At 42.4% G+C, this 23,455-nt stretch overlaps 1 protein-coding gene across 2 annotated transcripts in view; it reads right to left on the minus strand.

The window, feature by feature from the left end:
- DPYSL3 (dihydropyrimidinase like 3) overlaps positions 1 to 23,455 on the minus strand; it is a 118,742-nt gene that overhangs the window by 7,435 nt on the left and 87,852 nt on the right. For both annotated transcript variants that reach the window (XM_004042763.5, XM_004042764.5), the window contains exons 3-11: positions 19,919 to 20,103; positions 17,179 to 17,343; positions 15,068 to 15,129; positions 14,080 to 14,160; positions 10,198 to 10,266; positions 7,072 to 7,192; positions 3,288 to 3,444; positions 2,440 to 2,581; positions 833 to 1,003 (exon numbers count right to left, since the gene is read on the minus strand). In XM_004042763.5, the coding sequence (XP_004042811.1) occupies positions 833 to 1,003; positions 2,440 to 2,581; positions 3,288 to 3,444; positions 7,072 to 7,192; positions 10,198 to 10,266; positions 14,080 to 14,160; positions 15,068 to 15,129; positions 17,179 to 17,343; positions 19,919 to 20,103 (1,153 nt within the window). The remainder of the gene's footprint in view (positions 1 to 832; positions 1,004 to 2,439; positions 2,582 to 3,287; positions 3,445 to 7,071; positions 7,193 to 10,197; positions 10,267 to 14,079; positions 14,161 to 15,067; positions 15,130 to 17,178; positions 17,344 to 19,918; positions 20,104 to 23,455) is intronic.

Genomic DNA, 23,455 nt, shown 5'->3' on the forward strand with positions numbered 1-23,455 from the left:
ATTGCCACCGAAAATGGGATTTCTCCCTACCTCCTTCATTTACTCAACCAGCAAGGGGCATTACTGTACTGCCAATAATTAAGAACATCAGTTTAGAGTCAGCTTGTCTGGGTTTCAATGCTAGCTTCACCATTTGCTTGCTGCACAAATTATTTAATTTTTCTGTACCTCCAATTTTTAATCTATAAAATGGAGGATAATAGTCCCTACCTGTAGAAGACTACTATGGAAATCCAGCGAATTAAAAGCACAGTGCCTGAAACATAAGTGCTTAAAAATATTAACTATTTTTAACAACAGTGTCGAGCCCGTTTCTGTTAGGTACTGCACTTTAATTATCATCCTCCATGTGAAACTCATCATGAGGAAGTCATCAGTGCTGTTTACCAGTTATTTCCTATTCTTTCTCTTTCCAGGCACAAAGGATCATTGCACGTCCTGACTTCCGGAAGTTAGGTATGGCCACAGGACTGGCTAAGACCAGTGCCATGTGAGAGGCAGTGATGTACACCACGTCTAGGGGATGCTTTCAGAGCCAGTAGACCATTCAGCAGGTCATGTTCCCCTGTCTCAGCAACCATGAAAACATATGTAGAGAGGAAGCCTCTATTGGCCTCTGTCCCTGAGTGACTGGAATGGGCAGAGCCCATCTGCTTTGGAAAGCAGGAGAAACACAGTTGAGGTTTTGAGCCACTGAGATTTAGGGGATGGATTATTATTGCAACCCGTCCTAGTCTAACTACCCTGGCACACCACATAAACATATTTCTCCTGACCAAGTTCCTTGCATGCATTCTCCATTCTACTCCACTCCCACCAGAGCGGGCCTTACAGACTGGTGGTTCTTGGCAGAGACGATCTTCACAGCATCTGGATCCCAGATGACGAGGTCGCTGTCAGAACCCACAGATATTCTTCCCTTGCGGGGATACAGGTTGAAGATCTTGGCAGCGTTTGTGCTTGTCACAGCCACGAACTGGTTTTCGTCCATTTTCCCTGTGGCCTATTGAAATATAAGAAATTATATCTATATCTATAGCTACATATATATCAATTCAGGGCTTCTGAACTCAGAGAAAGACAACCCACAAAGGCATAGAAATACAAAAAGGAGCCACCTGAAAAGCTGGTGAGCTACAGAACCTCACTCAGCAAGCTCGAATTAGCTGGGCTGTCGTGACTACTCAGGTAAAATGGGCAAACACATGGTTTAAGTTAGAAGTTACTGCCCCTGAAGTATGCATTTTTTTCTATATGTTCTTACATTTACTTACTCATTTTCTTCTTCTAATTTCAAAAAGGATTATGGAGAGTTCACAGTAAAAACAAATGTGATTATAATCCCATCCTTTAGATATGTATTTGTGTTTGCATATGTTGTATGCAAAGAATAAATACAAAAGAACCTCACCCAAATGATAACAATGGGTTCCCTGGGTTGTAGAATTGAGATATTTTTGTTTTCTTTCAAGTGTGTGCTTGTCTGTAGTTTCCAAATATTCTTTACTGAGCATGTGTCATGTTGGTAATTTAAAAATATATATTATCTTGGAACTATTCCAAATAGTGCCAGGATAAATACATACGTACTGCTCTGCAGTATATGAAAAAGGAAACACTATGTGAGAGAACAGACAACAATATTTATATTTTCCCTCTTTTCAAACCAAAAAGCCTCTTTACGGAAAGAATTGAGTTTAAAACCTAGCTCTGAGCTTCCTGGGAGCAAATAAAAAGAAAACTCAGTGAAATTACACTGTGTAGATTAATGAGGCTGTAGTATACATAACCCTGATAAGAATGTTTTTAGGATTTTTGAAATGAAACACAGAGCAGTAATCAACTTAATAATGAGATAATTATTGATTTTACTAAAATCTTTGAAAAAGTCTTAATTTGAATGGCTATTTCTTTCGTCAGTCCTTGTGATGTGAACAAGGAAAATAAAACAGGCCACTTGCCAGAAGACATTTAGAGACAATCACTTGTATCGCCTGAATGACCACATGCCCTCAGTACAGGGCGTCCTTGATAAGCAAGATGACTTTGGTCTAGACACAGACTCATTGCTTATCGTTTCAAAGGATTATATCCAGTTCTTTCAAAAGAAGTCATAAAACTATCCAAACAAAAAGAATTAACTCACTATTATTTTAAGTACAGGCTATTCGTACACTCAGATGAAGGAGTTGCATGTCTGGTTCCTAGTCCTAACAGCCTAGATAAGGAAGCCTCCTGCAGAATGCTAGGCCTTAGGATTCATCACACTAGAAGGAAATTTTCCACACTGCCTGAGCCACATGGTTCCAGAGACATCTCAGCAAGTACGAGATCCCATCTGCACTCGCAGTGTCACCAGCCCAACTGGTGGCAGGAGGTTCTGATCTGGCCCATGGATGTTTTGGCTCTGGCCACCCTCCCATGACCTCCATGCCTTACCACAGCCTTGTCCCAGATGACAGACATCCGCTCCTCCACACCATTGGTGCCCTCAGGAATGGCTGTGAAGTTGTCCTTCCCAATTGCTTTCTGGGCAGTGCTGAAGGTGCAGTGGGCACTCCCAGATAGCTGCAGATCCCCGCTGGCAAAGGAGAAAAGCTCCACATGAACAGGGGAGATGGCTGGAGGCACACTGGGAGCTTAGAGTCTTGTGTCTACTGTGAGGGTTTGGACTCTGACTATTTGGGTTTGGAATCCCTCCTCTACCTCTTACTAGATATATGAGCTTGGATGAGTTTCTTCCCCTCCCTGGGCTCAGTTACCCCATCTAGAAACTGAGGGGGTGGGATTAGCTCATCTCTTTTGTAGCAAAATAAAATGTACTCAAATGAGCAATGTCATGATCCTATATGTCTGCAGAGGGCAGCAACAAAGGAGTCTCCCTATAATTTTGATTGTCATCATGACCAACTATTTGAACTTAGGCAAATGATTTAGCTTCTCTGACCTTCAGTTGCTTTATATGTAAATGCTGATAAGAGTGCCTCACTCATAAAGTTGTTAGGAGAAACAAATGAGATTGTGAGTGTAGTCTTACCATAGAGCTTGGCACATAATAGGTTTTAACTGCTATTACCATTATTAATATTATGACTGTATTAATGTTTAAAACAGGATGGGGAAGAGCCTGCTTTCTACGCTCAAGACTGTAAAAGAATTCCCAATACACTGCTCACACTGCAGACTCTGGTCAAGTTGATAGATGGGACTGCTCCTGTCCTCAACCCCCAGCTGGACCCAAGAGATGTTTTCACAAAACGCCTGCTGCTGCGCATTCCTGCACCAACCTGGCCAGCAAGGAGTTGATGTAGTCCGGAGTAGTTGGGTCAGGGCTCAGGGGTGGGGATGTCACAAATGCAGCCGCCTTGGCCCAGTTCTTGCTCCAATAATGGGTTCCATCTATGCCGAGGCTGGCAGTGATGGGCTCACCAAAGACTACATTTCCTAGAAGGGGCAGGAAACAGACAAGGGGTTAGCATAAAGTATATGCTGCACTGGGCCAAGCCTATTTAATTTAGCTGCTAAGCCTACCCAGGACTGTGTCTCAGAGTCAGACTGACCTGGGTTCAAGTCCATGTTCCCACCTTTTTAAAGCCCCTGCTTTCCTATCTGCTAAAGGTGACCAAGTTTGTATTCTCTAGATTAAAAGAAGCCATTGGTTGTTAGATGCAGTGTTAATTCTCAAATTTTGAGGCAAGTTAAAATTTGAGGCAAAAGAAAATAAAATATACATATTGATTTCAAGATTCATCCTCATTTCAGAAATACTAAAATGCTCCAGTTCTTGCTCTAGTAATGGGTTCCATGTATACCAAGGCTGAAATAGATATATTCTGAAATTGATGAAACAAGATGATGTCTACCTCTTAGGCTTGTGAAAATGAAAAGATATGGCATATGTGAAGCATCTGGCACCTAGAGGATGTTTGGTAAATATCGCTTTCCTTACCTGTTATGCCTTCCCACAGTAGGGGCCCAAAGTCCCAAATGTGCACCCACCACTGGGAATTGCTAGATGCTCCCATTATAATGATATGCTTTGGTTCCACAAAGTAAAATCCATTCCTGTGGATTAGAGACTCTCATGATTTTTTTTTTATCATGTTTGTTACTCCTAACATGATGACTTGGTAAAAGTCACCCAATAACCTAGGACACATCAAATATGAGACTAGCTTCTTGGATTCTGCCTCAAAAATTAGAGGCCTAACTACCCAAACCATGGAGAGGGGATAAAGGCTATTGGAATATACACTGATCTAAGCTGTTTAGCTTCTTTAAGAAGAAGGAATAGTGATATAGAAAGCAAATGCTAGCTCATAGCTAGGTGGTTGGTAGCTAGCTCATAGCTAGGTGGTTGGTACCAAGTTTCTCTATGCGAAAATCTGGGGCCAAAGCTACCCTATACAGCCCTGCACTTCTTTAACTTTGGTCCTCCATCTTCCACAGTCAAATTCTCCACAAGTTTGCACTCTATGGCCAGGATTACAAATAGATTTTGCCTTGTTTCAACTCCATTCAACTGGTAATAGTTGCCTAGAATTCCATGAAGGGAAGAATTCTAATAATGCTTGGGGTCTCAGTAGGAAAGACTCATGATTGATTAGTAATGTCTGCCATGGGCAAAAGAAGGAAGCGATGGCAATGATTCACATTGGACAGCCCTGCTTTTGGGGGTGAGAGTAAAAAAAAATCCAAGTGATGAGAATTCAAGGGCTCTCCAAAAATACTTACACACTAAAGGATACAGGACCATAAAGATATGAAGAAATGAAAGTCACAGCAAGCACTCAACTACTATTGAAAGAAATAGAATCTTAAAAGTGGAAGAACTCTCCCTCTGGACTATGTTTAGCATGGAAGAGTAAAAGAAGCTAAGATAGTAATTACATCTAGATTTGAATACCAGCTCTCCCAGCTGGGAGATCCTGGACAAGTCGTGCTGCAATTTCATCTGAAAAAGGGCATTTCTGAGAAATGCCTATTTCTCAGAGTTCTTTGAGAATTCCACACAATAAAAAAATTAAAGTATTTATGTCAGTGCAGGGCACATAGCTGTTCCTCGTTAAATTGTAGCTTTCTAATATTAATTCTGAGCAGCCATATAGTTAAAGAGCCCTGATGATTGGTGACTAAACACATTGAGACTTCAACCATATCCTGCTCAGGAGGGAAGTGCAAACCCTGCTACACTTTGTCTTGCTCAGAATGCTCTTGGGTGTTTCCTTGAGAATGACGGTCCATGAGTTGTTTACTGACTTCAATCTCAGCAGCCAGTTTTTCATCCCTGAAATAATACCCCCATTCCACCCCGGAGACACAGCTGTACTAGTTCTGCTCACCAGAGAATTATGTGCCAAAAGGCTCAGGGTTAGGAATTTTTCTCCATGAAGTTTGAAATAAGACCAGCATATAACTAAAACACCCTGTCCCGAGCAGCCCTAGGTCACCCTAAGAATGGGTCCCGGGCAGAATGCAGCCTCAGCAGAGGGCATGAGGGTGGTGGGTGGTCACAGTTGGCAGAGGTGTGTGTGTGTGGCACTGGGTGAGGGCAGAAGAAGTTCCTACACACTTCTTCTTTTTCTTTTTTTTGCTTTTCTCCAAGAATGAGTGAGGAGCACTGGGGTGCTTTCCTGGTTCTCGCCCAATGACTCATACCCAGTGGAGCAACCGCGCCATGTCAGTTGAAACTTCTAAAAGCTAAGGAGAAAACAGCAGGCCTACGGAGAACAGAGGAAGGAAGGAGGTGCCCCAGAATCTGTCAGCTAGGAAGAGTGTCTAGACAACGTGAAAGCCTCCCCTCTTGTAAGAAAAATAGGGTCACCCTGTGCCAGAAGGCCAGGCAGCTGAACACTCAGCCATCAGTGTCAGCTGAGACTATTTTTAGCTACTGCAGTCACTCACACGTGGAGTTTCACAGGCCAGTTTGGTAGATGAATCACCCATCTTGGGCCTCTCCACTACCAGAATGGCCACTGGCACGCAGCAGTAGCAACCACATCACTGGGCCTGGTAAATCCTCTCACAACCCAACACACAGCCACACATCTGCAGCTTCTCACCTGCACTCGTCCCTTACCCAGCCTCACAACTGAGCCCACGAGTCTGACACTGAGGATGAGAACCAGAAACTGAAAAGAAAGCTCTGAAAACTTTAGCTAAGCACAAGGCAAGCAAAGGAAGCCCAAGTTAACACCAGTGGAGAAAAGAAGCAGAAGTCAACAGGGAGCAGGGACACAGCCAGGGTCGTGAAGGCCATGGTGGCCAATATGCTTTGGAGACCCACTCAACCCCTTCTCTAAAATAACTTGTGCTAGTCTCAGTGGCTCAGGAGGTGTGACCTGCATCTGCACTGTGGCCTCAATCCTGGCCAGATTATATCATCCCCAGGGTGTTTACTGGTCCAGGGATGAGCACATGACCCAAGCCAGATCAGTCACAGTGCTCCTACGGACTTTTGCTTGACCTGCTGGAAAAGGTGTATTTTACTTTCCCATCATGCTCTCTGCCAAAAATTGAGGACAACAGGTGCCTCTCAGCATCTATTCTGTGACTGTTCATACTGAACATAAACCAAACTGAGGAAAGAGAGCCAAGAAAGGAGTAAGCGTGACAAACACCTAAAACCATTGTTGAGGCCCCTCAATCTAGCCATACCTGAAACACCTACAATTGGTTATTCACTTGTGTTTGTTTAAGCCAGTTTGAGCAGGATCTTTGAATTTTGCACCCAATTTAATCCTGACTGATATGTCCGTTTATAAAACTCAGACAAGGTGAACTGAAAATCAAAGATCAAGGGGAGAAGGAAGATGCACAAAGTCTCAGAAGAACTGGTTCAAGCTGTGTCATCTTGGACAACTCACCTAACCTTCCTGAGCCTCAGTTTACTTAAATGCCAAGTGGGAGAAATCCCAGGATCCTCCCATCCACATAGGATGTGGAGAGCGGCTTCCTAGGGAGCAAGGCAATGAGCAAAGTAGGCACCATTTATATTACACAGGACAACCAGAGAGGGAAGGAGCCACACAGTGCCATCAGGGGCTCCGAGATCTTGGAAACACAAATCACCTTTTTTCCTGGCTTGTGAGATGAGGTCAGCTGCACTCTTGCTCATGACCTTTGTGACGTAGAGAGGGCAATTGGTTTGGCTGGCAATGGTGATGGCACGGAACACAGCCTCAGCTTCCAGCTGCAAGAAAAAGTCTCCAGGAGTCAATAGAAACATGAACCTCTCAAACTGGTGGCTCCCACCTCCACGAACTGTGAGGATGCAGTGCTGCACACAGGTTATGGATAATTTTGGCAGGATCTGGAATTAGATAGCCTATATCCACATCTCAGATCTACCACTTCCTAACTGTGTCACTTTACTCAGCTTCCCAGTGCCTCTATCCCTCACTAGTAAAATAGTATAGCACAGCGTTGTCATCTGAGAGCAATGCCTGGCAGAGGGTAAGTACTTTTTCCTTAGCCTCTGGTTATCACAAAGGTGACATCTGAATGAAAGCCTTTGCTCCTCAATCTTCTCAGGACAGAATCTCTGGGCAAACACAATAGCAAACCATTATGTCTAAAATAACCAGCCAAGGCAGTTAGGCATCATGGTTCCTCAAATCCTTTCCTGCAGCAGTAAGTGGTCAGCAAAGGGTTAATTTTAGGAGGCATTTCTTACAAAAATAATTCCCAGGTTTCTCAACACAAAGACTTGTTTTATTATTGATCTCTCCCATCTTACCCTAACGTAGAATTCATGTTTTCAAATATGCTAATCAACCCAGTGGCATTTATTAAGAAATTAGAAGTTTTCCCTTGTTTTATTAACAAAGCAGGGTCTGAGAGCTGAGGCTCTCTCAGATGGCCTGGTTCTGAGTCCTGGTTCTGACACTTATAAGCTAGGTGACCTCGGGTACATTGCACAACCTCCCAAAGCCTCAGTTTCCTTGTCTGTAAATTGAGGATAATAGGATCTGACACATTGGGCTGTGGTGAGGATTAAATGAGTTCATCCTTGTAAAGCAGTTAGCTCATTCCTAATGCGGAAACAAGGTAAGTGCCCCTTGAGGGTTGGCTACTGATATTATTGTTGATAATATTTTCTAACCAGTTGAGGGTCTGTGTTACTCTCAAGTGGTCTACTCTCAACTTGTGTAAGTTAGTCCAATTCAGCACAGAGCAGAGACTTTGACATTCTTCCATTCAATTGGCAACAGTTCCTTTTTTTATGGATATGACATTCTGGTTAGCCTGTGGAGCCCAACACTTAAAAAAAATACCAAAAATAGCTTGCAGATGCCCAATGGCTGTATAATGCAAACCAGTCACTGCCCATTGTGGGTGCAGCTCAGCAGACAGACCTAAGAACTTGGCTGGCTGAGCTGGCCTCCCCCAAGCTGCACTTTATTCCATGTGGATGGGACCTTGGAGGCCCCTAGTCATATGTGAATATGGACATCTTCCTGAAGCACCCCGAATTTTGTACTCTGGAGCAGCTGTCTCTATGCCTGGGGTCCCAGCTCTCTGAACAGCATCACTTAAGGTGGTGTCTGGGTATGCTTGAATTGAACAGGGGCTGGCTCCTCCTGTGCTCACTCCTCCCACTTCACACCCATGCTGACCACTTCAGCTCCCCCAGGACCTCTGTCCTGGTCCCTTTGATCTCATTCCTCCCAAGCACTACAGGTTTTTCAGCACTTTGACAACATGACTATCTTTGGAAGGTTACATCACCCTCCAACTTCACCCAAAAGGCCTTCCACGGCTATAGAGATTTGCGGCTGAGAGGCTTTTTTACTAAAAAGGAGACAGGAATAAGGAGGAGGGTGGGGTGGTAGGGCTAAGGGGAGGTTGAAAAAACAAACCAAGGAACAAAAATAGACTTTGCTCTGAAATCCCCTGGCTGCTGCTGGAAATCCATCTTGCCAGCACATCTCCACAGTGACCAGCATTTAAGAAAAACTTCAAAAACAATGCTGATTACCCTGGTCTCTTCATGATGAGTAAACCATTTTCCAGTCCTTCAAGTGTGATCAGCCAGGGGCTTAACCTCTCTGAGCTTCAGCTTCTTTACCTGCGCAACAATGCCAACCACACAGAGCAGCGGCAGCGAGAACTGAGATAATGTATGCAATCAGCACATACCAGATGTATGCATTCCATAGAAGTGACCTAGTATTATTAAGGAGACAGACTTCAGGGATGCTGTATGTGACTGGAACCCTAATCACAAAATTATAAATTATTTAAATGGCAATAAAAATATCACTAGATACAAAGGAGTTTCTGAGGTGCTGATAATCTGTTTCCTTCTATGGGTGCTAGTTATACTAGTATAACTAGTGTAACACTAGCTAAGTGTATCTGGTTTGTGAAAATTCATTGCCTCCTTAGGATAGAAACATTTTTTTCTATATGTGTTCTATTTATATTTTAAATAAGACTCTATTAGAAAGAGACAGGATATGGGAATCATTTCTGGTTATGATTCCTTCTTCTCCCTGTTGTAGGGTTTGGAATGACAGGACAGAAACAGGACTCGCTTCACTGATATGGAGGGCCTTGACTTTGCTCTAGGTGCTAGACCCAGGCTGCCCTTCCAAAGCCAATGTGCTTTCAGGTACATGGGCAGCCAATTCCCAGCTCTGTGCTCCGTGACAGCAGGTGAAGCTGCTGACATCTGGGAGACATGGAACCAGCCTCTAGTCACCTTTGATTTGTTGTTTGGCTGCTAAGTACAGACATAAATAAGCATTCATTTTATATATGAGAAACTTCCATACCTGGACATAATCATCACCTTATACAAATTGATGAGTATAATGTATATAAAAAACCCATTCAACCTCTTATCTATATGGCCAATATTTTGCAGGACTTAAAATGAAATAAGGGAATAAGTGGAAATGTCTATGAGATTCACACTGAGATTTCCTTAAGAAAGGGATTAGAAATTTAACACTCCTGAATAGCTGTGAAGGACACTCCAACTTGTGTTATCTGTAGGGAGATTAGGGGTCAGAAATAAGCATGTCTCTTACATTCCTTTCTAATTTTCTCATGGACTCTTGAGTTAGGGTCAATCAGAAGTGGTCTTTGGAAGAAATGTTCCAATACTGCAACCTGGTACTCACATTCTCATTGCCTTTTAACAATGTTTATTCATGCGTTGTGTGTGCACCTTCATCCCCTGTAACTTACCTCCTCTGGCCTGCTCAGTACATGGCCTTCTGGGCCAGTTATCCCCATTTCCAACATGCGGGTTTGCTCCTGAAATGAAAAAAGAAAATAGTTCTTCAATAAGCTCAAGTGAGATTTGGAAAAATTACGCTGGTATGTTCTGATCTAAAGATCTAAAGAATAAATATGCGTATGTTGAACAGATGTATTAATCCTATATTTGGAGTTGCAATATAGGGTAGACTCAACTAAAAGGATAAAAAGAAAAAACATTGAAGGGTGATTTGTTTTTATTAGAAGAAAGATAGTTGTCTGTTAGACTATTTTTTGTCTATACTGCCCATCAAGAATCATACCAGGTCACTTATTGTTCATCTCTCTCAGTCTCAGCTGCCTCTGAAACTATACTTGCTTATCTCATTTGTTTATTCACTCATGCTCTTTAAGCCATTTCACTCAACAAAATGTATTGAGCAACTGCTTCCTGCTAGGCTCTGGGTAAGTACCTGCATTAAAGCAATGTAGCCCCTGACCTCATGGGGCTTATAATTTAGTGCTATGTTTCCCAAAGTGTGGGCCACTCATCACTTACATCAGAATTGCCTGAATTGTTTTTGTAGAAATGCAGATTTCTCACCCATCCTAGCCTAAAACATCAGAAGATGTCAGGTTGAATCCTAGAAATGCATATTTTAATAAGCCACTCAGGAGTTTTGATGTTTTAAATCTGTGGCTTAAATGAATGGATTCAAAATTTAACGAAACAAAATAGTGCCTCCAAACAGCATTACCTAAGTTAGTGTCTTGGTGAAATTCTGTTTAACCAAGTTGTGGACATGGCAGAAGAAGTGCATGTCCCTTGTGGTTGATGGCTAAATTCCTCAGACTTCTAGCCTCTTTATGGAAGAAGCAGGTAGCTGGGCAGTGAGCACACACACATGAACTGATTGGAACTGGCAGAAATCCCAAGCCACCATTTCTTCAGCGTTACTGGCATTCACTCTGAAATTATTAAGACTGGTCCCTATGAACCTCTGCACCAGCAGGCCTGGCCTAGTGACCTGGGAGTACTCTGGTAATGTGTGAGACACATAGGAAAAATGGTGAATGCAACAAGCCTTGTCTCACTTTGAAACTATGAGGCATTTAGAAAGGTAAGGATTCTTACCACCTGGAAAAGAACGTTCTGTTTTTTGTTTTTAATAATAGAAATCTCTAAAAGAGGAGTAGAAAGGAAAATGCACATACTAAAAGCAACCATGAGAAGTGAAATGGTCACTATCTCCAGCTCTACAGAAAACAAAGAAAGGTTACAGGCTTATTTTTCCAGAAAAGCACCTCCACTTTTCATTCTTACCATTCTCACTTATTGAAACTTGAACTGAATTAAATTTCTTCTAAAGTCTAGTGAGTTTCTACTCTAAATTGCCTCCAGTCACACAAGGGTTAAGGTCTCCAACTAAAGAATCTCTGTCTTAGGTGACACTTGTGCTTCTGTCTTGTTTGAGAGCACCAGGATAATGCACAGGACAAAGCTAAGCTCAAGAGGTGGGTTCCAAGCACATTTAAATCACCAGGGGATTATTTTCAAAATACACTTGCCTGAACTCTGCTACTGACTTTTCCTAATTCCAGAATACCTGGAATTAGAAAAATTTGGTGATTCTAATGCACTACTCAGGCTAGGAAGTCCTATTCTGAAGCCATGATGTCCCTATAGCTGAGAGATTAAGAACAGCAGTAAAGCCCCACTGATGCTACCTTACATGGGGATAGCAGTGGGCCTGTTGTGGCATTCATCACAGCTACAGTTACATCACAGTTTGGGTCATGACACAACTGTAGCTTGGTCCATGAGGAAAGGAACCCTGTCTTTTACATCTTCCCCGTCCAAGGCTTGGCGTATAGTAGGTGCTCAACAAATATTTGTTGAATGAATGGCTAAAGATGCTGTCCTCTTAGACTGTTTTGCCAACTTGAAATTCTTGAAAATCATCCTTGTTTGTACCCAAAGGCAAAGATTCCTCTCTCATATATTCACTTTTGAATAAGTGCAGCAAGAAATTCTGAGTATAGCAGCTGCCTTCATTTAAACAATGTGATAAAAATCTTTCTGCTCAAGCTGAATTTAATAAACACACACAATAAACTCATCCAAATGGAAAAATGCCCCTACTCTTTTCCTGACTGAGAACAGATCTTCCCAAGGTAGGGAAATAGTAGCGGGAGGGGAAACCAGAGAAACTTCCACTCTAAGGATTCACAAGAGGAAAGAAACTGAGAACGCAGACTTTGGATTGAAGTCCATCTGCCTCCTCAGGGGCTGGAATTAACTGCCAGAGAGTTTGGTTTCCAGGGCAGCTGAAAGCAGGGCTGGGACCTCTGGCTGCTGCCCTGAAAACTTGGATAAAGGGAGGAGTACAGTTCTAATATCACTGGGTTGCCTCCCACGGGACCAAGGCATTTGGGCTCTCTACAGAAAATGATTTCATTATCTTTGGGTGTGTGGTGGAAGTGGGCGAAAGTGCTGTCAGGGTCCTGACTAATTAGCCTCCTTGGTCATAGTGAGAGGAAACTGTACACTTACCTCACCTCCCCCACCAGCAAGACAACATGGAGAGTCTGAAATCACAACAGCTGGAGCCCTGCATGGCTGGGGTACTGCCTGCCCACAAGCCTGCAGCTGGGCTTGGGAGGCAAGGGATCCCAGATATGCCATCTCTGAGTAAAGATACCCACTGAGGTATATCACCTTAGGGGCAAAGATTTCATTTTCCTAGTTATTTGCTGTGATCCTTGGGCCACTGACCTAATCTTTCTGAGCCTGGATGGTCTCATGTATAAAATAGGGAGGATGATAGCATCTTTAAAGGGTTGGGTGAAAATTAAATGAGAATACACCAGAAAATTTACCAGTTCCTGGCACACCGTAGTCAGTGCTCACCAAATGGCACCTGCTATCAGGAAACTAATGGTCCGAGATGAGGGGAGGCCTAGACATTGTTCCTACACCCCTGCTGACCACATTCACCAAGTTCTGGACAACTTCTAAAATAAAAGCACAGCCCAAGTATTAGTGAGCTATGGAATGCATCTGTTTTGGCTCACTTCAATAGCTACTGCCTGGCACAAAGTGCTCAGGAAATACTCTTTGAAGGAATGAATAATGGTTCCTTGTCGCCAACATTATCAAATGGATGAAGAAAGCTCACTCTTTTTTTTTCTGGCTGTCTCCTCCTAGCAAAGGCCAATCTTGAGATGTTTCTGAGAAACAAAACCCTTCCTAAGACACATCTGTCCATCTATTCCATTAAGCAGCCCAGGAGATGGAGAGATAACTGCTTCCTTCGTCCTTACAAATGATCAATTTGGGCCTTGGGGCCCTCACTTTCATCACTCTTTCCTCAAGTTCCTCAATATGATTTCTAGGAATCCAGTGAGACCTTTGCTCCTCATGAGACCTAAATTCTCTATTATCTAAGGCTGTGAGTTCCACAGACTTGGATCCAATCTCTGGCTTCTGAGAAATGCTGCCTTACGGTCTTTCTTTATGACAGAGAATGTCTTGTAGCTTTGATACATTTTCAGAAGAGAATCAGCAAATGCTCTCCCACTAAATGGTCCAATTTGAAATCCTCCTCTTCAGGATGCCTTTTCTGATTCTCCAACAATGGCCAGCCCTCTTTCTGTTTTACCGCATCTTCTAGTTTCATTGCTTGTCTACATTCCCCTCTCTTTTGTTTCTTCCACCTAAATTGTGAGGTACCTTGGAGCAGGTTCTTTTTTAGCAAGGTACTTATGATGGTGCCTTGCACATATTGAGAGCTCAAGCAGCACTGAAGAAATGAAGAAGAAAATGGAATGTAGACCCAAAGCACGCTCCAGGGAGCTGCACGGTGTTACCTGGGCAATGATATCCCCATTCTCAGCATGCACTTGAGCAATGGCCCCCAGCTCTCCCAGGCAGGTGAAGATCTCATAGAGCTGAAATAGAAATGAGTGTTTGTCACTCTTGCAAGCACTTTTAGCAGCCCCACAGAAGGGCCAATTACCAGAGCCCAAGCTAAAACAGATGGGATAAAGCAGAGGAAATAAGTCACTAGGGCAGAAATATATATTACATAGGCATGACCAAAGAGGAGTGCTAGTCCAAAGAAATCCCAGGAAACTCTGACTATATAAAGAACCTACCATGTTCCCTAGGCAGGCAGAGCAAATATATAATAAGGTACTACCAACTCCTCTCCTCTGCCTCTAGCACACATTTTTAATGGAATTATTTTCCCATTGAGCTGAGAGACAGCCTCAGAATTCTTCTCAACAAATGCTCCAGAAAACCACTACAGCCAGGCCAGAAACAAACGCAAAAACTGAAACCCTTATCTCTTAACCTGTGAAGGCAGACATACCTTCACCTCTAAGCAGGAGGCATGGGAATTCATTTCTTGTATTTCCTCTGAAAACTTAGCCTCTGTCTAAAGCAAACACATGTCATGAATTTCTTAGGGGGAGAGTCAGAGGCAAGGCAGTAGGATTATTCCAATCAGCAGAAGGCCCTCCTGGTCCTGCAGGTGAAGAGCCTCACACTTTCACTGGGCTTATGAGGGGTTTGGAGCTTGTTTGGTAGATGGAAATTTAGGCATGTTCCTCCTCTTGCCGTTTAAGAAAGCTGCTGCCAGTGGAAACTCTAGCTCCCTGTCTGTCTTGCCATGGGCACCCTGCCTGTTACCTTATTTAAAATGTTGCGTGGACTGCAAAGGCTTCAAGAAGCATTCCGGCCCAGTGGTCTCCCACAGTGACCACAGTGATTCATGTTACAAGGGCCAAGGTCATCAACAACAATAGGAAACCCATCCAGATACCCCAAACCACATAGCAAATGGGTTGTTACCTCTGTGTTAGATACTTGATACAAATCCTTATAAGCCATATAAACCATGAAGGAGTTAACCCCTGCAAAAGAGGGACAGGAGGAAAAACAAGAGAAAGACAACATTATCATGACTGTCCTCCATCCTTTGCTCCCACTTCCATCGACCATAGGACCCAGCTGTATTACCCAGGCTCCTGTCCAAAATAAAGCAGATATTTATATTCTTCAAGAGCATTTTGCTCTGCCCACCCTTGCCGCATAAAATCAACAATTCCTAACAGATGTCATAGCAGAATGGTCTCTTCTTCTGTGCCTCTTTCTAAACTCCCCTGTCCAGCATCCCCTAGCCCAGAAGGTCAATAAACTTCGTTATTGCTCAAGGCCGTAGTAGGTGGCATTAAGAATCACTCTAGCACACCAGTTGTGTTCATACCCTGGCGGCTGCACCACTGAAATCCACCACATACTGGTTCAGTGAGCTTGGGATACTTAACCTCTCCAGACCTCGGTTTCCTCACCTGTTAAACGGAAAAATAACAATACCCTACTTCATAAAGTGGTTGTGAATATTAAAGGAGAGAATACATACAAAGCTCTTAGCACCAGGCTTGGCACATATTTGGTTTCCAATTAATGGATCTCCTGGGATCAGTTCATTTTACTGTGCAGGGTGTTGGATCAGAAAGGAGAACTAAGATACAGATCCTACCCTTAGGGAACTAATGGGCAGGTTCTACCTTGTGCTTAAATATCTTAAGTTGTAAGGTTTATATGTAAAGATCTATTTAGATCTCACCCCAAATAAACTACTAATACAGTGATTTACAGAAATAGGTGGGACTGGGGAACTGAGAATCATTTTGAGGAAAGGGGGATAATTTTGGTCTCTAACCATTAGAGCCTTCTCAGCCCACAGTATTCTGAGCCAAAAGTGGGTTGTAATTTGAGAACTTCCCTACCCAGTGTGGTTCAACTCAGGGCAGTCTTCCCAAACACTACCCTTCCCAAAAGCCTCTACATTATCCATGGAATGATCCAGGCTCTTTGATAAAGAAGTGAGTGTTAAAGCCATTCAATTTTCTATGCCGGTTGAGATGCCCAGTGTAAACGCAAATACAGAAAGAAGGAGTTAATCTCACATTCTGTGTCACCAAAGATTTTGCAGGGCTTGTGGGGTAAGGAGGGGATGGAAAGAAAATATCATCCTCTGAGGGGGTCATCCTTTCCCTGCCATCCCAGGGCACACTCTTCCAGTGGACTCCTAGCATTTGTGTCTAGACTGCTCCTTTGGTAATGGTTCTTGCACACTATGACATTTATTCTGTTGTTCTTCACGAGCCTGTTTTCTTCTGCCTTGGGTGTTCAGCAAAGGCCATTACTTACACTTCTCTAAGACCCCCAGGCCGCCTTACAATGCTGAGCACATTGTGCATATGTGTGCCTGTATGTGGGGGGGAGGGGTTTGCAATATCTGTTGATCAAAAAGAAGCAGAGAATGGAGGAATCTAAGAAGACAGTGGAACCTAAATCATGTACTCACTGAGAGGACACACGCTGGCAAACACACAGAAACATATATACATATACATGAACATGTTTTCACACCCTAAGCTCCCAGCCTGAGTACCAATACATCCTTGCTCCTAGAAATGCCTTAGCCTTGTCTAAGGATGCCATTGTTAAATGATAGTAAGGGTTTGATCTCTACAGCAAAAATGATACAGGTTAAAAATCCCTAATCTCATAGGTCATACTAGCCATACAACCTTATGTAAGATTAGTTAGCCTCTCCTAACCTCAGTTTCTTCCTCTTCAGAATGGGCAATATTGCATGGAGGTGAAGAGCATAGAACTTGGATACACCTACTGCTTACTAATGCTATGATCTTGGGCTGCTTATTCTGAGCCTCAGTTTCTGCATCTGCAAAGTGGGGAACAATCACTATCTCACGGGGATCCTGTAAGAAGTAAATAAAGTGCCTGGAACATTGTGTTATCCCTACATCCAGTGCTCACACTCAAGGTTCCAGGCTCCAAGTAAAAGACAGTGACTGAAATGAGTGGATGGTGTTGGAAGGACTGGCAAGAAGAAGCTAAGAGAGGAGGGAGGACGGCATGTCCGGGCTCACCTTTGTCCTTGATGAGGTTCTGCACTTCCTGCTTGACGCTGTCATTCCAGTGGGTGATGTCCACATGCAGGGCATAGTCACAGCAGCTCTTCCCATCAGCCCACTCTCTCCATTTCTCATAGGCCTCAGTCAGGCTGGACTCAGGCTCAGGCACCACATGGTCAACTGAATGACAGAGACCCCAGATGAGTCACTCTCAGACACAGCCTTTGCTCCCTTCTGCCCAGGCCTGCTCCTGCTTGCTTAGCTGTGACTGCAGAATCTCTATTTCCTGAGCATGGAATTAACTTTTGAAGGGGTTCCCTGATAGTTTCAAGAATGCTGATCACTTAAATGTCACCAAGCTATGTGATTTGGGGCAAATTACTAGCTTCCCTAAACCTCAGTTTTCTTTCCTTTAAGTTGGTGCCAAGTGGGGTGGGAGTCAGGGTGTTACTAGTGCCTTTCTTCTGAATTTATAAGATTAAATGGGAAAATGCATGTAAAGTACTTCATCTAATGCCTGGCTCATGGTAAGTGCTCAATAAATGTTAGCCATCAATGAGTGCCTACTATGTGTCATTATTACTAGTACTGTGGGGAGGTCACTGCTAGTGAAAAAAGTCAGACTCTCTTCCAAGCGCGAAAGCGAGGTTTAAAGCTAAGTTAGGGCATAAGACATTGAGGCTCTCTGCTATAGGACAAAGCTGGTGTCAGTTACATAAACCTGATACTGGGCCCGCAGATCTTATTTCCATGGAAACTTCTTGTCAAGAATCTGGTTTCTTTGAGGCCCAAATCTACTCTTTCACCCGCAACCATGGATACATTTTTTTTAAACAATGGCATCTACAGTTGATGAAGAAAAGGCAAAAGTTACACTTTCATAGTTCCCCTGAACAGCTGAGGCAAAGTACAAGTAAGGACAAAGTACAGCTAAGGACAACTTTCCAGAGAGCAGTTTTGAAATATACATAAAAAACCTGGACATTTTTCAAACCTTAACCCAATATTTATTGCCACACCTACGAATTATTCCTAGGGAAATAAATGAGGCTGTATACAAAATTTTGGTTCCAAGGATGTTTGCTACTTATTTATCTAAGTGACAAATTGGAAACAATTGAAATTGTTAACAATAGAGAAGTTAGGTTAAATACATAAATCCTTTATAAAATGGATGAGTAGGAATCCACTTTAAATGTTGGGGTAGAACAAAAATGAATGCAAAGATATCCATGACATATTATTTAGCAAAAATGGAAGGTTAAAATATAGTACATATACTGTGATCCTAGTTTGGCCAAATAGGATTTTAAAAATGTGTACAATATACAGCCAAACTCTAACAGCGATGTGGGATTAGGAGGTTTATTTTCTTTTTGCATCTCTAGGTTTCCTAATTTATCTATGAAGGACACAATTGCTTTTGTGGTTCTTTGTAAGTTTTACTCTAGTCACAGGGAATCTGACTTCCCTAATGCAGATGGCCAAGCATAATACAAATCTCAAGGATGCCAAACAGGTCCAACTCCTTGCCCAGATGGCAGAAAGCCAAGCCAAGATCACTCATTCCCGTAGTCTTCTATCAAAGGCAGCCTGAGTGCACTTATCGGAAAGCAAATGCATGGAGCTACATTACTAATGTCTGGGGCAACACCAGGGCTTTCATCAGCAGGCAGCTGCTGAGAAGTCAGCAGGCTTCCACCCTTCAGCTGGAGAATTGCACCCTGAATAGCACCTTTTATGGCTTTGGTGCAATTTTTCTGGGCTTCCACACCCAACTAGGTGAAGCTGAACCCTGCTTATGCTCCTGTCAAAAGGAAGTAAAAGACAGTGAATAATTCTACAGCTCAGGCTGTCCTGTGTTCTCAGGGGATGTATATGGTGTTAAAATAAACAGTGCTCTCTGCCTGACCAAGTTTGGGGCCAGCACTGGGATGGGACCCAATTCATCAGGATTCCTTTGGGACAGGAAGGACTGCCCTGGAATGCTATTGGTTCAGTAATCCAATGGCATGCAACTCCCTAGATTTTTTTTGGAATTGCAATAGGAAAAAAAAAAAACAAAACAAAATTTAAAAACAAGAGAAACCACTCCTACAGCTTGCCAAATGTTAAAGATATGAATTGGTCAAAATACAGCGCAGACCATAAGCACTAAATGCAAGTGGAAGTCAAAGATGCAGATGCCTCCAGCACCAGTTGCTTTTATGACATGACCAGCGTCCCAGTAGAAGCTTTAAACCAAGCTCAGCGATTTTGAAAACCTCCACCAGACACAGCTTTACCCACTGAAGTTTACAAAATTTCCAAGAAATGTAATTCTCCATAATCCCTCTCTCCATGATACTCCTTAGCTCCATTCACGCTGCTCTGCCCTCCTTTCTCAGACCCAAGTGGGCAGTTTTGAAATAATGTTTCATCTTCTATCCATAACTTTTTAAGTCTACTTTCACCTCTTACTAGCCCGGAGATGCTATTTCCTATTCTCCACTCATTGCAGGAGCCAACGCCTGCTGCTAAGGTAGACAAGAGGGCAGGTGCTGCCATGACCAAGAGCCTCATGAATCTCCTCTTTAGTTACAGGGAGCTGCCCATTTCCTCAGCTCAATCTGCTTTTCTCAGGTCCCATCAGGCAACACATCTATAAACTGAACTGGGACAAGTATACAAGTTATAGTAAGAGAGTTCTGGAGATAATACATTCATTAAACACACACTTCTGAGAAACAGGAGTGTGTAAAATATGAAGACTTACTGATCATGGTGGTGCCACCCGCTAAGGCCGCCTTTGTCCCTTGGAAGAAGTCATCTACTGTGGTCATTCCCTTATATGGCATCTGGAAGTGAGTATGGACATCGATGCCTCCAGGGATCACCATCTTCCCATTGGCTTCGATGGTCTTCACTCCTCCAGGAACAATCAGATTGTCTCCAATTTGTCTGGTGAAACAAACAAACAAAAAAATGATCAAACACTTGGTCATTTAAAAGTGCAATTTCCAAGACAAATATAGTGGTATAAGGATTTTAAACAGTGTTACTTGTATTTATCAAATTAAACTTTGCAAGTGACTCACAAGCTTAGCAATCTATAAACAAAGATAGATATACATAGAAAACAATGTTTATAGTCACAGAATGATCTGATATGCCATTCGGTGGGACCACGTGTCCTGGTTTAGTAGTATAACCCCAGGGGTTTGATAGTGTCTAGAATATAGTGTGTGTAATACTTTTTTCATATAAATATTTTTATTATTCCTTTCATTTTGTTCTTTAAGTTAAGGTGAGAAATAACATTTGGAGAAGAATCTAAAGAGTATAAAATAGTGCACTGTTAGAAGAGACTGAAGAAGATAATAGTAAATCATTTAAAGAACAGGTATGGGAACTCAGCTATCTTTTAAGTGGGGTCATCTTTGCTCCTAACAAAAGATTCTGTCTGGGTTATTTCCTGCCTAAGTCTTCACTCCCAATTCCACCCTTTCCTGATCATTTATCAGCCAATCACAGCTGATGGCAGATTCACCAGGAGGAAGTCAAAGATGAAGATGCCTCCAGCACCAGCTGCCTTTATGACATGGTCAGTGTCCCAGTAGAAGCTTTTAGCTGAGCTGAGTGATTATGAGAACCTCCACTAGACACGGCTTCACCCAGGAAGCTTCAGAGCATCTTAGGGAGGAATACGGGGGAGACTCAGGCAGAAGTAAGCCAATGAGTATCTCAAAGGCAAGCCTCCAAGGAAAGTGACAAATACAACTAGTCCCCACACAATGCTGCTTATAGATCAGCCAGTATTGCTTGGCTTATACGTGGTATCACATTTTTGATTAAAATAGCTGGTTAAACATGTCCACTATGGATAACAGGGAGACCTATGATTCATAAGCCTCTATATGACCATTAAAAATCTCCTACCTTGGGATATCTGTACCTCACTGTCCATTGCATGAATATTTTCCCCTTTTGTCCATGGACAGCCAAGAAAGACACTCTCTTGGGGCAGTAAGAAGTCTACCACTGGCCTCTCAAACTCCAAGTTCTGCAACTAAAATAAAGTATTCCTGACATCTCTAAGAGTTCAACTTTACCACATCACCACTTGGCCATTCCAGAGCCACCATAATTCAAAATATACTGGTAAAATGCAGCCTCTGATCCTAAGTCCATTCTAGTTCAGATACTGGCCAATTCTGTTCTCATTTTTCTCTCTCACAGGTTCTCCTTTAAGGAAAATTGAGAACCAAGGGCATGAAGAGTTGCCTGGCTTGTGTGTGTGTTTTCATCCATTTTGACAACTAGTTTAATACCAAGCCTGAAATAGAAATGGCTTCCCCCTTCGTCACTGCTCCACCAACGAAGGCCGCATTAATCCCTCAAGGCTCAGCTTCCATCTTCCCTCCTTCATCAAGTTTCTAGCAAAATCCAAGTCTAATAATGAGTGAGACTGGATGTGGGCTATCTGGATTCACAATCCTGGCTCTGCTAGCTACTAGCTGTATAACCTTGGCCAAATTACCTTACCATGCTTCAATTCTTTCCTCTGCAAAATGTAATAAAGATGCCTCCTCCATAGGGTTGTGCTGCAGATTAAATGTGAATATATGTTAAGCTCATAAAACACTGTTAGGTAACTAAGAATTCAATAAATGTCAGCTACTATAATTAATAATCAGTCCACTCTCTTCTCTGAATCTCACCTGTTCTATGAATATAATACTTGATATGCCACTCCTTGGTAATGCTAGGTCCTTTGCATATATACAGATATCTCAGTTCCCCTAAAAGACTAAAAGGTCCCGGGGGAAGACAGCATGATGATTTGGGCCTTGATAATGAGTACCATACCGTGTGACATAGCATGAGTCCAATATCTCAAAAAATTGCCTGGCACATAACAAGTATTCCACAAATATTCACAGACAGACAAACATCTTGTCTGTGATCAGACAAGATCAGGCATGTTCAGGGTGGTATGGCCGTAGCGCCACTCCTATTCAACATCGTATTGGAAGTTCTGGCCAGGGAAATCAGACAAGAGAAAGAAATAAAGCGTATTCAAATAGGAAGAGAGGAAGTCAAATAGTCTCTGTTTGCAGATGACATAATTGTATATTTAGAAAACCCCATCATCTCAGCCCAAAAACTCCTTAAGCTGATAAGCAACTTCAGCAAAGTGTCAGGATAAAAATCAATGTGCAAAAATCACAAGCATTCCTATACACCAGTAATGGACAAATAGAGAGCCAAATCATGAGCAAACTCCCATTCACAATTACTACAAAGAGAATAAAATACCTAGGAATACAAGTTACAAGGGATGTGAAGGACCTCTTCAAGGAGAACTATAATCCACTGCTCAAGGAAATAAGACACAAACAAATGGGAAAAAAATCCATGCTCACAGATAGGAAGAATCAATATAATGAAAATGGCCATATTGCCCCAAGTAATTTATAGATTCAATGCTATTCCCATCAAGCTACCATTGATTTTCTTCACAGAATTAGAAAAAACTACTTTAAATTTCATATGGAACTAAAAAACAGCTTGTATAGCCAAGACAATCCTAAGTAAAAAGAACAAAGCTGGAGGCATCATACTACCTGACTTCAAACTACACTATAATTTTACAGTAACCAAAACAGCATGGTACTGGTAGCAAAACAGATACATAGACCAATGGAACAGAACAGAGGCCACAGAAATAACACCACACATCTACAACTATTTGATCCTTGACAAACCCGACAAAAATAAGCAACGGGAAAAGGATTTCCTATTGAATAAACAGTGTTGGGAAAACTGGCTAGCCATATGCAGAAAACAGGAACTGGACCCCTTCCTTACACCTTGTACAAAATTAACTCAAGATGGATTAAAGACTTAAATGTAAGACGTAAAACCATAAAAACCCTAGAAGAAAACCTAGGCAGTACCACTCAGGACATAGGCATGGGCAAAGACTTCATGACTAAAACACCAAAAGCAACGGCAACAAAAGCCAAAATAGACAAACAGGATCTAATTAAACTAAAGAGCTTCTGCACACAAAAGAAACTATCATCAGAGTGAACAGGCATGGGAGAAAATTTTTGCAATCTATCCATCTGACAAAGGGATAATACCCAGAATCAACAAGGAACTTAAACAAATTTACAAGAAAAAAACAAACAACCCCATCAAAAAAATGGGCAAAGGATATGAACAGACACTTCTTAAAAGGAGACATTTATGTGGCCAAAAATATATGAAAAAAAGCTCATCATCACTGGTCACTAGAGAAATGCAA

The sequence above is a fragment of the Gorilla gorilla genome, chromosome 4 (genome assembly GCF_029281585.2).
Source record: "Gorilla gorilla gorilla isolate KB3781 chromosome 4, NHGRI_mGorGor1-v2.1_pri, whole genome shotgun sequence".
NCBI classification, from domain to species: domain Eukaryota; kingdom Metazoa; phylum Chordata; class Mammalia; order Primates; family Hominidae; genus Gorilla; species Gorilla gorilla.